The 14081-nt window shown below is 33.8% G+C and overlaps 1 protein-coding gene across 2 annotated transcripts in view; it reads left to right on the top strand.

Moving 5' to 3' along the window:
* Window positions 1-14081, top strand: part of EDIL3 (EGF like repeats and discoidin domains 3) — a 392288-nt gene that overhangs the window by 139130 nt on the left and 239077 nt on the right. Inside the window, exon 3 of one of the 2 annotated variants that reach the window (XM_010982003.3) lies at window positions 6387-6416. The exons of the other annotated variant lie outside the window; for it this stretch is intronic. Coding sequence (XP_010980305.2) covers window positions 6387-6416 — 30 coding nt within the window. The remainder of the gene's footprint in view (window positions 1-6386; window positions 6417-14081) is intronic. 2 annotated transcript variants of the gene reach the window in all.

Genomic DNA, 14081 nt, shown 5'->3' with positions numbered 1-14081 from the left:
GCAAGTGGGTAACTACATAAATCTGGAAACTAAAATATTAAAGAACTGAGGATGGTGAGACTTGAACTCAGTCTACAAAGGTGGTGAGACTTGAATTCAGTCTACAAAGATGCGATGAATTTGGATAGGGAGGGAGGGGGCGTATTCAATAAACGAAATATATTTGAGGATGATTGAGTAGATACATGAGATACTGAATTATGGGCTTTTGTAATGTCAGACCAGCTAACTTAAAGATCTTTAATGCTTCCTTGAAATAGCAAAATCTGTCCTAATTATGTCCCCAAAGTCTTTTTAGTACTAGCTGGGATATGAATGTAGGCTACTTGAGTCATACTACTTCCCAGCTACCCAATACTGTGCTTTAGTTTTGTGAATTTTACATATATATATATATTTTTTTTTTTTTGCTCAGTAGAGAAAAATGAAACCAAACTTCCATTCATTCTTTATTATCCTCCCCATTTGTACCTATTTCTAAAATGAGAAAATCACAAATGCATTGCTAATTGCTGTTAGCATGACTCACTCACTGTATAAGTAGCTTATAAAACTCATGTGAGATGTATTACTACTGAACTATAGAAAGTGCATTCTAGTGCAAAACATAGAAATTGTGGTTCTGTTTTAATGAATCTATTTAGTTAATAAACTATAGTTTGATGCTTCTGAATTAATTTAAAATCACAGAATTGTTTTTTCATGAGATGATCAAATGGTTATTGGAGCAACCATTGTCTTTTCTACTATTAATCCTTTTCTCTCTGCTGCAAGAAAGAAAATCGGATTGATAGGACTTTATATAGTTATGTAAGTTATTACATATATAATGATATACAGAGATTGATGTAACTAAAACATAGATGACGGTGTAAGGCTTTCTCTTTGGTAAGTCTAGTAATGTAGCATAACGAAGCAGCTAAATTTTACTGAGTAATACAGAAGACGGTATTAAATATTTATACATATTTTCTTTATTTTGACAAATATTTATTGGGCCCTGCAGTGTTATAGGTACCATTCTAAAAACTGTAGTTAGAATGATGAGCAAAAAAGGCACATCCCTGTCCTCACGAAACTCCTAGTCTAATGGGAGAGAGTAGTAAACACACAAAGAGATACAAACTTACATGCTAACTACCTGTGTACATAATTGTGTTTTATGTATTACATATTATTAACTGTACTCAGATGCTATCTTCCAAACTTAGCACAAGAATTAAACTGCACACAAAAGACTGATAGAATAGAGGACTTTGTGTCTTTGAACATTTTCTATGCAAATACATTGCCTGCGGCTCCTCCCTGTGACCCAGATACTCTGCGGCTGTGACAGTGTAGAATTGACCGGATAATATCCTGCCTGAAGAGCCAGGAGAGACTAATATTTTTCTATGTATTTTCGCAAAGGAGGAGTTGGTAACAGCAACTTTTAAGTCCTGAGGCATGTCCTCATTGGGCCATTGGCAAAGAACAAACAATTCAACAGACAGACAATAAAGACTATATAAACCAATGCCTCTCTCTAAATATTTCTCTGAAAACGTCCAGAGGCAACTGCACATCCTACTCAAATGACTGAGTTCACAAATTTGAAATGATAATTTACTCTTCTTTGCCATAGTGATCACATACACACACATATTTATAGCATTTAACATCTGGGTAGGCATAAATAATAATGTGTAAATATCATCATTGTTATTTTTGCATCACTTCAGTTGAATAAAAACATACTAAACTGTGAGAATAAGAATACATATTTCTTGTTGCTTTGCTCATGGAAGTAATGAATTACATGTATAACTGTATACTTGCAAAGCATAGTTGATGCATAATTAACTAAATTTATAATATAGCAACCAAAATGATGCACAAGTCAATATGAACTGCATAACATCTTTATGTAAAATAGATTATAATATGCTAAGAAATGTATTTTATATATTTCATAATGAGCTTTTCCTATTTGATAGTGAGTCACACTGGGTATAGAATTATTTTAAATGGATAGATTTTCCAAGTTATGAAAGTTTACTTAAGACATCCAAGGATAAGGCAAACCAAAGCAGGAGATACAAGAATAGTTGAACCCACATAAAAAGATTAGACCCTGTCCAATGAAGAAGTATGTGTGTTTTAATACTGTATGTATATCAGGGTAATACACAGCTCAGTGGGTAATTATTTGTACCTGATGTAGATCCTGTTACCAACCCAGTTCATGAACATGTATAATGCCAGACTGTCCTGAAAAAACTGACCAACTTAAGAATCAGAGGGTTAGGTTTATTGTATCAAAACATGGTGGGAAACTGTGGAAAAATTAAAATTAAAACTTGCTGAAAGCCCAGCTTCCCTGTGAAAGCACAGCTCCAGATGTGCCTGCCTCAGAGGTAATTAATGTTTTATGCATTCTAATATATTTTAAATGGGAACAATGAAACTGGTTATGGTTGCAGCAGAATGTCATTAGTCACAAGTAAGAGAAAGCTCAACTAAAACTAGATAAACAATAAAGTGGAAGTATTTTTCCTCAGAGCTGGAAGTCTAGAGTGAGGTCAAGATATGATTCCCTGCCCAATAATATTATCAATAATCTAATTTCTTTTTGTTTATCTACTCAGTCTTTGAGGCTTGGCTTTTTCCTGAAACGTGCTCCAATCATGGTGGCAAGATATCTGCCAACTTACTTCTGGGGCCACAGACTTCCTTGTCCATATCTAAAGGAGTGAGAGAGAAGGTTATTAGCAGATGCTTTCTCAGAAGAAAGTGTCCTTCCAAGAGCCTGTCCTCATGCAAACACATGCACGCCTCTCCTTACACGTTATTGTCCCCAGATGGGTCATATACCTCCATAGACCAGTAACTATGGCCAGTAAAAAGGAAAAAGACTCACCTGGTTCTAAGATACAGACTTTCTTTCTAAATCCCAGGCAGGGATCATCTTCCCCCAAGGCATTGACGTAGATGCCCACATAAACCTGAAGACGTTACAAGAAAAAGAACATTGAAGCCTGATGAAACACAGTGCATATCACCACATTGTTCATTTACTGCTGCAGTTCCAGCAACTGGACCCATGGCTCTGCAACAAACTTTCTATGGGTAGAGTCATATTTCTCAGCATTTAGTCTTCATAACAGTCACCTGCTGAGCTTTCCAAAAATGCAGAGACCTGGGCTAACACCCAAAATTCAAGTTCTTTAGATCTGTGGCATTTTAACAGACGCCCAGGCAATTCAGTGATGTGCAATGAGAGGACCACACTGAATTAAATTCTGTATATCAGATAGGTCTTTCTACTGTGTGTTTTCCTATCATCAGCATAATTTCAGTAGATTCTTCTGCATTGTCACCAGCCAGAACAATACAGAGTTATTTGTCAGTTTATTTTTATTTTCTTGGTACATATGGTTTTAATTTCCAGGATTAGAGGAACTTGCATGTGACACAGACTTATGTGTGTGTGTGTATATATGCGTGTGTGTGTGTGTGTGTGTGTGTATACACACATATACATATACATACACACATATATATACACATATACATACATATATATGTTTTTTTTAATTTACTAACTCTGAGTTCCAAGAAGCAAACAGGAAGAGTAAGGATTCATTTGGATAGTATGACGTTACTTCTGTGATACTTAATTTCACTCAAATGTCACTAAATGGGCCACTAATGTCCACTTTTAGGTTTATTTGTACTCTGGGGGCTCTTGCTACGACCTGTTAATAGTTCACGATGCTTTGTTTGTTAATGCATTTAGCCTTCAGAGCATCTTGGTCACTGATCACTGAAACAGCAGATTAATACCAATCCTAACCCTGTATGTGTCTTTGTGAGTGAGTATGTATTTTAATAGTATATATGTAGATTAATAGCGTAAATCTAGTTACATCTACATATTATGAGGAACCACCACTATGGAGATGTTGCACAGAAACAGAATTCTATGCAGACTTGTGTACCTGCTGATTCTAATATTGTTAATTTGTTACAAGCATGCTTTCAGGTATTATATAGCCTGAAGCGTAGGTAAATGCACTACTTGCCCCAGGGGTTGTGGTTTTAAGATTACCTAATTGCTATGAGTCCTGTAAATCTGGAATTGTCTTTACTTCTGTGATTGCTAGTTCTTTCCTAAAATTTCTTTCTTACCTATATAATGGAGGAATAAAATCTTAGCATGTCTTATCTTTCTTTCTTAGGCATTTTTGGCTTAGGATGTTTTCTTTAACCACCTAGTCAGGTTCTCACCTAGCTGTGTCTATTCTGGATTATAGGGACTTGAAGTTATTTCCCAGGGAGCGTTTCATTTCTTAAATGGATTTCTCTTGTAGCCCTTACATCCAGTTTTTGTTTTTGTTTTTGTTTGTTAAGCTAAGTCCAACGAACATAATTAGAGATCTAGCCAGTCCTTGTTCCTTGACCCTTTCTCCCTTTTCCCATTCTTTCTAAGTGGATACTGAATCAGCAGTTAGTGAGGCAGTGAGGCAGTGAGGCAGCATGGAAAGAGTGGTTTTAAAGTCACGCGAGCTCAAATTCAAATTGACCTTAGACAAATTGCTCAGTCACTCTGCATCTCTGTATCTTCATCTATCAGATAAGAGTAATTTCATCTTATAGGTTGCTTTATTAATTGAGTTCACATACACAAAGGGACCAGTTAAAAGTGTGAGCTTTTTTTCTTTTTCCTTTTGAATCTCCAGACTTTTACTAATAATGACCCATCTCATTCAGCACTTCTACAAGTCCCAATGGTATTTTCCTAAAAGGGAATTCCTGGAAGCCAGCGACAGTTTTCCTTGTATGTGTTGTGATAATATTTTGGACATGATAAAGCAGTAAATAGCTTTTTAAATATTTATGTTCTCCACACCATGCATGCCAAGTGTGTTTCCTCACTCTCTCTTTTTTTTTTTTTTTTTTGGTGCTTTCAAAGAGACAAGCCAAACAGTGTGAGACGAAAATACTGTCAGGACACAAAGTAAGCTTGTCTAATGTGTACTCTGTGCAGATGTAACCTTAACGGAAAATAGTGGAGACCGCTCCCTAGTTGCACAGTGATACCTTGATGAACGAATCACTTGGGGACAAAGCTCCTTTCTAAGCAATTCAGCTGAGTAAATTTTTATTTTAAAACTTCGTGAATCAAATGAAGGAGTACTGGCCAGAGTCATATAATTCAAAAGTAATTTTCTGGTTAAGCTGTGTTTGTGCACAGAGCAGAAATGTCTTCTCACAGAGTCGGTCTGTTGGTAGGAAGGTGAAAAGGTGGATTGAGGGAGAAACTGTGAGGCTCCTTCCCTCTTGCAACCACCACGCTCCCTCCCGTGCTTAAGCACAGCACATTATTACCCTTGAAGTGTTGCTGCTCTCATATATTTCTCCCCTTTAAAGCAGGAATCAAAATGATTAACATTTTGAGTTATGGTTCATCTCACATTATACTGATATTACTTAGTAGTGTCTCAGTCCTGGCCACAAGTGAGTCACTGAAAGAGAGTCTGACTTAACTGGTTTGGTGGGGTGGGGCAGAGTTTGGCATTCTTACAGAGATTCAGGGTTATGAACCACTGTTTTAGCTTAAACTTGTATTTCCATAATGTGGCCTTTGTTTGTATAATATCCATGTTTATCCATGTACGGTCTGTAAAATATTTGTGTCAAAATCAGTTGGGATCAACCTTTAGAATGCAGGTTCCTATGGCTTCACCACAGAACCACTGCTACAGAATCCTGAAGTGTGTGGTACACATGCGTTGAGTGCGTTTGTGTGTGTATGTGATGGAGAGAGAAAGACAGAATCTTTGTGTCTAACCAACATGCAAAGTGATTCTGAGTCTTAGTAATTGCTATCTTTGTTAATTTCTCCCTCATGGAACAAAACTTTTGACTAAAACAACAATACCCCTTCATTCCTCTTTGCTAGCAGAAAATTCCCACAAAGTGGTGATGAGTGGGGTGTTTACATGTGATATACAATTTATATTTCAAACAATTATTATTTCTAATAATTATAATTTACACTCAAACTGAAAAAAAATCAATCTTGTTTGTAAAAGAATGGGAAATTCAAATTCAGACAACTGAATGCTCTTTTCTAGTTCTTATTTTCTATTTCTTATTTTAATGTATAAGATTATTTAAGTGTTAAATTGATGTAAATATCCATTAACCTATAATTATCTAGTGACAAATTTCTAATGTATACTCAAAATTACAAGTCAGGGCCTTATAGTCATTATGTAGAAATGTGAAATTTATTTATGTTCAATCTCAATTTCTCTCTCTCTCTCTCTCTCTTCCTCTCCCTCTCACCCCTTTCCCATCCTCTCCTTTTTGCCACTTTATCTCTTTTCCTCTCATTATAGCATCCGATGAAGAAGCGCCAACTACAGCAGGTAAAGTTCCTATGCTGTAAAGATTATTCCTATTTAATGTAATCCCCTTAATAATAGAGACCTCTTAAAATGTGCTTTTTCAGGTCTCAACCAGAAAACTGGCAGATTTTTATTTCTTTCTTTCTTGGACCCATTATGCTGTCCTAGACTAAATGATGTTGGTTATGAGTTTTAAATAAAAAGAGAAGATAAGTGAAAATGAATTATCACAGAGGAAAACATAGCACAAAACATCACATACACATTAAGGAATAAGGAAAATTAGAAAATTAAAACACTGAGAAAAATGCCAAAAATAATAAAATGGGGAGAGAAAACTAAAATGTAAAAATGCAGGAAATAATAAAATGAGGAGAATGAAAAAAAGAAAAATGATAGAACGTACTTTCAGAAATCTGACTTTTCATGATGGAATACTGCATTATCAAATATATGCCTGACATTGAGCATGATACTCATTTAAGTTTAAGGATAAAAATCATGTTGTTGCCGCAAATACTCACTTTCTTTAAAAAAATAATTTTTACAGTTATAACCTAACAATGCTGAGACCAATGCAAATGGTAGAGACCACGTGGTATTTTCAGCATGGCTCCAGGACAGTGGGTGGGTCAAAGAGAAATGATAGGATCCTAAAGAACAGACACATTTGTAAGAATATAGGAGACACTACCACCAGTCTGCTTAGTAAGTGATAAAAAGCCCAGGCTAGCAGACCAGCAGCATCCAGAAAGGGGGATGAAGCCCTGGGATGGAGGGGGGTTAGGGGCTGGTTGGAATAGAAAGACAAGACTTCAGAACCAGACTCTTTCTTAGGCAAAGTAATTGAGGAAAGGAGTTAGGCTTGAGAGAGAGGAGCAGGAAATGGTTACTGGAACTAATGGGGCTTGATTTTATAGGAAGTGGGGAATGTAACCCTGTTATTGAAACTCAGGTACAAGGCAGGGTCTTTTCAATTCATAGACCTAATTTATTTCAACTGGTGGGAGACTTCTTGATTTCTGCTGTTCTCTGAAACTGGGGAGGGATTTTCACTTGGAAAAGTAAGTTCAAAAGATCAAACATTCAATGGAAGGAAATGAAATAGACATCTTAAAATATCTTTGGTCAACTCCAAGTATGCCATATTGCATTACACTCATTTTAACTGCCTTGAAATGGAATCACAGAATAGGATAAGCTCTCAATTAATGTTTCTTTTTCATAATATCATTAGATAGATTATAACCTGATTTGGATAAGAACTCCCTATAATTTTCTCCTACCCTAGTCCTATTTTGTAGCCTATTTTTAGAAGCAACCTCATCACGTGACCTTCTAGCAAACTTATCAGTTGTTCTGAGTTTCATCTGCCTAGTTCTGACTTCTTTCTGCCCTGACTTGAGGGTTTAGTGTTTACAGAGTTTCTCCAGGAGTCTGTTTCTCAGTCATGATTGAGTTTTCTCTTCATGTGAGTACCAATCCTTGTGAGTACCCATGCTTTTCTAGCTCAGTCTCATTTCTCTGATATTCTTACATCCCATTCCTTGCTATCTTGCCTGACAAGGGATTTTGGTGGCTTTGCAAAAGAATTATTATTTTTGCATGATGGAGATCAATTTTAACTTAATGTAAACTGTGCTTACAGTATAACTATTTCTTGGTGTAATTTTGTTATTTTAAAATTATTTGAATAATTTCCCTGCTTATTAAGAACATTTTTGGATAAATGCAACTTATGAACATTTTTTCCTCCAAATATTTATTTGACTCTAGAGTGATCTGAACATCATAGAGTTTAAACTGTGTTTTAAATATATTTTTGTTTTCAGATAAGAGCAGATGTTTTTGTTGTTGATTTCAGCACAGATGATTAGAAAAGAACAATGTATTCTTAAGGAATATTTTAACTAATTTCACATACAGATGATATTAACATTAAGAAAATTTGCACTTAGTAAAGCAGACATTCCTTTTATATAAAACTACCAATGGGAGCCAAATTTTTCTTTTGATTTTATCAAAGTGTATAAGAAAGAGAGTATTATTGTGTAGTTGTATTAAAACTTTTGACAAGATATATTTGTAAGGCTTAGTTTTGTAAGGAATATGAATAATTGTAGAAAGTGGATTGTGATTTTTTTTTAGTCCTTTTTGGTACTTCTTACCTCCAGTTATTTCAACAATTATTTTTCTTAGTTGAACATTTATTATTCTGTTTATGTGTCTTTTCAGTGATATTTATCAAAATATATCTTTTATTTAAAACTATTATCCATAATATATTTACTATATTATTAATATTCTCTGTTTTCACTCTCATCTCCTCCCATCAACAAAATTTATCTAGAGTGATCTTTTCCAAGCTCAGACTGCTTTATGTTTTGTGGTCCTTCTTTAATTTATCTTCCTTTCCTCTTATTTCTCCATTCTGTTTAAATTATCAACAAAATGGAGTCTTTTGTTGGCCACAAAAATTGCACCTGAATTAAACTTTCATGTCTCCTCACCCAATATCTTTATCAGATTCAATTTCTTCCTTCAGATTCACAGCATAATTGGACAGTAACTTCTTCTAATACTTACTTTAGTTTCTTCAAATTATTCAGATACTTCTAACAGGAGATCTGCTACCCTTCCAAGTTCAACAGGAGAAGAAGTAATAAAGTAAATGGGGGTGTTTCTTGGTGCCATATAGTCACACACACCTGATCACTAGTTGTTAATGTATGAATTATGAATTAAAAATTATTTAAAAAATTAATATATAAATGCTTTATCTAAACATGTAGGTGCCTAGTAGATACTACTACTGAGTGATACTGTGTATTAAATGTTTGCAGTATGGACATTATATTAAAAATCTAAGTTATTTTTACCTGTGAGGTACACAGAATTGGATTAATTATAATTCAATAATTGTAATAAATTATCATTGTTCAGAATATTTTTTAAAGAAAATAGATTTCTGTCTAGACTAACATATACTGTAAAAAATTAGGAAGAGGCAATATAACTCAGAGTAAATTAATGCAATATTAGATAGTGTTTTACTTGTATTATGATACTACAAAATGATACGGGCTTTTCTCTTTACAACAGAGCATATTTGATTTGCCTTATATTTAGAATTATTATGACTGCCATTATTAAAACAGACAAGACAAGTGATCACTCTGTTCCCATATAATTCCTTTTACAATATTCTTGTGCTTCAATCTGTCTTATTTTTTTTCAAATATGCCCGATTTCTTTTATTTGAACCTTTCCCTGCAGAAAGCAAGGACTTACTGACTGCTTTTTTGTGTGGATTTGTAGAAGGGATGCATGATATGTCACATCTGCATTTCTCCTCATGGAGCTATATCCCTGTATAGAACTTGAAGCATCCACTTGATAATTATTTTCGTCTCCAAATGTTCTGATGGGATGTATTAGCCTACAGCAACATGTTTGTAGCATCTGAGTTAGTAGGGCAGTTTTGCCTAACACCTGTTTTCGTAACTACTGGAAGCATCATTTTATTTATCTTAGCTGAATCTTATGTTCAGGTACTTAAACATCTTATCATTGAGTACAAAAACACATCCACTAACTACACAAGAAATTCCTTCAAACTAAGTTATGTCCCAAGATCTAATTATAAACTAATGAGATTCACATTTTTAAAGCAACCACAACAGATACTGTACCTCCATATGAGTCATGTTTAGAGGTGATATATGTAATCCAATTATGTTGCTATTGCTCAGATAATTTTTGGTAACTCTGTTTTCCAATTTCCTTCAAAAATTGCAATATCAGTTATTCCCTTTCATACACTAAAAACTGTGCTGCTATATTCATCAGACTTTGGTCTAATAAGTAGGCCTTCAAAAACAAAGACTTCCAGATATTAAGATGTGTGTAATATACGTGTGTATCGGTGGGTGTGAAATACAGATCAGTTCATAACTTTAATAACACTCTTTAGTGAAGTTAAGTCAGTGGCTGCTTCTCCCATTTTGTACTAATCCAATTTTCATTTATCTTTTATTTAAATATCATAGTAAGGTCAGGCTTGATAAACTGATTACACCAATGCCTTTGTTCATTCCTTTAAAAAAAATTAAGACATTTACATAAGAAAATTAACTGCTAAAAATGAACTAATCGATACAAAATTCTATCTATTAACTAGAATGTGCATCAAATCAGGCTTATTCTCATATAAATTTCTTCCTTCCTCTTAATTTATTTTGTTTTCTTAGCTATTATTTTACCTCTAGAAATACCATTTATTCACCAAATTAATGAAATCATTATAAGAATTAAAATAGGGACAGAAATGGAATATATTATTGAATGGGATCAATCAGTCAGAAAATGAGACAGTGGCAATCTTATAGCTGTACAATAAATCAATGCCTAAATTTAATCAAACCACAACTTACTGGTTTTTGTTCATACTACCTCAAAAACGAAGCTTGAATTTTTCCTTGTTCTCTTGCCTAAGGGGAGATTTTTAATTGCTTTAATAGTCATTTGTCATTTTTTAATATCACAGAAAGAAGCTGAGTTTGAATTTATATGAATGTAGTTATTAATACTGAGTCAGGTCATATAATAAAAAATTATGATTAGGAAAAAATTGAATTTTCAAATGAATATAAAAGGAACAATCTTTTTAGCAATCAGCTATGTTGAAACACTAAACTACAAAAGCCATATGGTTCTTCACATGTTTATAAAGTTAAAATTTCTTAATATACTTAAATGTAAAACTGCATTTGGGACTTATTAACATCTGTTCCCAACTGGTATGATGACAGAGGTTACTGCCTGGATAAGTAGTTTATGCTAGACATCTTGTGAGCTGTGTGATGCCCATCAGAGGTGAGACAGCAGTGATTCGGCACAGCTGAGCTTCATCGTTTTTACTAGTTCCTTCTCAATCTCTAAATATGTTTTATCTTTTAAATGAAGAACATCTAAGAACTCATCACATATAAGGGAACATTGGCTGGGAGTAATAAAGATACAAATCTATAGTTTTATATATAAATATGTATTTATAGTTTTATAAACAGACTATATACAAATAAGCTATATATATGTGCAGCAAACGCAGGACACAGTGATTAGATATTTTCCCCTAACTTTCAAAATACTGTTTTAGTCTTACAAAAATATTACTTCTGTTTATAATGAGCTTTGTGATTTTTCTTAATTATGCTACATATTTCTTATAGATCTCTTTCCTGTTTTCTTGTAGAGTTTAATTCTGCATGGCTGACTATGCTCAATTATTCTACAACTCATGCATTTTGAAAAGGAATGATATCCAATCATAGTATTCTCTAATGAACAAGAGTTGCTTTTACATTTTGATCTTAGGACTTTATTTCCTTGGGGGTCTGAAGTAAAGCTTCACATCCTTGTTTTTGTTTGCCTACATTTGTTACAGACTTTCTCCTTTTTTATACAGACATGCCTATTTTCCCTCTAGTGCCTGGAGCAACTTGACTAATTATTTTATCAAGTATATTCTTGTTCATAAATATATGCTAAGCAGGCTTAAATATTGAAACCTAATATATAAAGACTAAAAAGTTTATTACTACAAGCTCTAAAAAATAGAAAGAACTCATTTATAGATTCTCAGTGGAACAGGGAAGAAATCATTGCTTCTAAAGATTTAGCTTTGGTCAATTCACTAAAACATTAGTGAAAAGACCTAATAGTGCTTGCTTACTTCTTTTTTGATATAACAAAACTTCCTTACTGAAATATATTTGATAATGATGTTGAATTGTGAGAAAATAATTGTTATTTAAATTTATTTTATATGTAGATAGGATTTTCATATTTCGTATTGTTATACTTCTATTTTACTCAGATAAAGTTTAAAATAGTAATAAAGATATGTAGATGGAAAAGGAAAGTATATCAGCCAGTGTTCTCCAGAGAAGCAGAATCAGAAGGATATATACAGAGAGAGACATATAAAATATGTAAAATAATGAGATTTATATTACAGAATTGGTTCGTGGGATTGTGAGGCTGGCCAATTCTGAAATCTGCAGGGCAGGCCAGGCCAGTTGAAAACTCGAATTTCTGTTTTACAGTCTTTAGGCAAAGTTTTGTCGTCTCAGGAACCTTCAGTTTTTGCTGTTAAGGCCTTCAGCTGATTGAATGAAGCCCACCCACATTATGGAGAGAAGTCTGCTTTATTTAAAGTCAGCTGACTGTAGGTGTCAATTACATCAACCAAATACCTTCACAACAGTGTCTAGATTAGTATTTGACCAAGCAACTGGGTGCCATGGTCTAGCCAGGTTGACACAGGAAATTTAACCATCACAGAAAGTGAGTAAAAATTATATAAATGCAAAATATTTTACTTTTCACCAGATTTATTTCAGGAAAACAGATCAAGTGTCATTTCCAGTGTTTGAAACCAATGCACATTGCCCTACTGTCTGTGTACGCTTAGACTTCAAGCCTTATTTAATTTCTATTCCTCCTTGCATTGGTTGGATTCATTGTTAAGGCCATCTCCGATTGTCTGGGTCAATTTTTTCATTGTCCCAAGTTTCACCTCAAAGTTGATTATAAATAGAACACTGAGAAGTATTAATTTAATATTCCAGGGATTTCTTTTTTTAAGCTCAGGGAAGGCATTAAACTTTCCAGTTCATGATGGGTGGGATAAAACCCCTTGGACCTGAAGCCCTGAACCTATGCCTTTAGGTTTTTCTATCTTCAGATAATTAGCCATATGGTTCCATTTACAGGTTTTATTTTCATCATCTGTAAAATGGATTAGTGACAGTGCCCACCTTAAAGATTTGCTGTAGGAATCAGATATGATGATGCATTAAAGTGTTTACCACAAGATGGCCATTCTGTAATAAGTGTAGGGAACCTAAGCGCAATGTTGTTTTCACTTTCATTATCATCGTTATTTGCCATGTTATTGTTATTTTTATTATGATTATTTGTCAAGCAATGTGCTGAGTATTTTATGTATAGTACTTTATTTAATTTTCATGATAAAGCTATACAACTAATTTTATATATATATATATATATATATATATATATATATATATATATATATATATATTCCTAATTAAAGAGGAGAACACTGAATTTTAAAGCATGAAGAAATATGCCCAAGGTTACATAATAAGCAAGTGACAAAAGGATTCAAATTCCAGTTTCTCTGGAAAAACTTGTGCTTATTCTACTGCAGCAAACTGCCTTCTGTTCACTTATAAATACTTTTAAATAGCATATATTTCTTTCAGTGGTAAGAGAAATACACAGCTATCCAAGATGTTTGTCATGCATAGGTTGTAAAGCTATACCTAATTACATGTGCAAAATTTTACCTATTATTTTAAATGGCAATCTGATTACTGTAGTGATTTATGGACCTTGTAGACATTTTTAAAATAGTAAGATAAGAAATGACAATCCCTCTGACTGCCTTTATCCATATTGAATATTTGCATTTTTATAAAACATCCTGCCTCAGTCCAGTTGGTCTTACAGCCTTCTTCATCCCAGTGGCTCAATCTAGAATCTTCAGGGTCAACTTTGATGACACCTACTACCTCTCCTTCTCACAGGACCCGTTTAGCCTCTTCCTCAAAAATATATCCAAAATCTAATCACTTCTTGCCGTCACATATGCCACCA

The sequence above is a fragment of the Camelus dromedarius genome, chromosome 3 (genome assembly GCF_036321535.1).
Source record: "Camelus dromedarius isolate mCamDro1 chromosome 3, mCamDro1.pat, whole genome shotgun sequence".
Classification (NCBI taxonomy): Eukaryota; Metazoa; Chordata; class Mammalia; order Artiodactyla; family Camelidae; genus Camelus; species Camelus dromedarius.
This window is presented reverse-complemented; position numbering and strand designations above follow the sequence as displayed.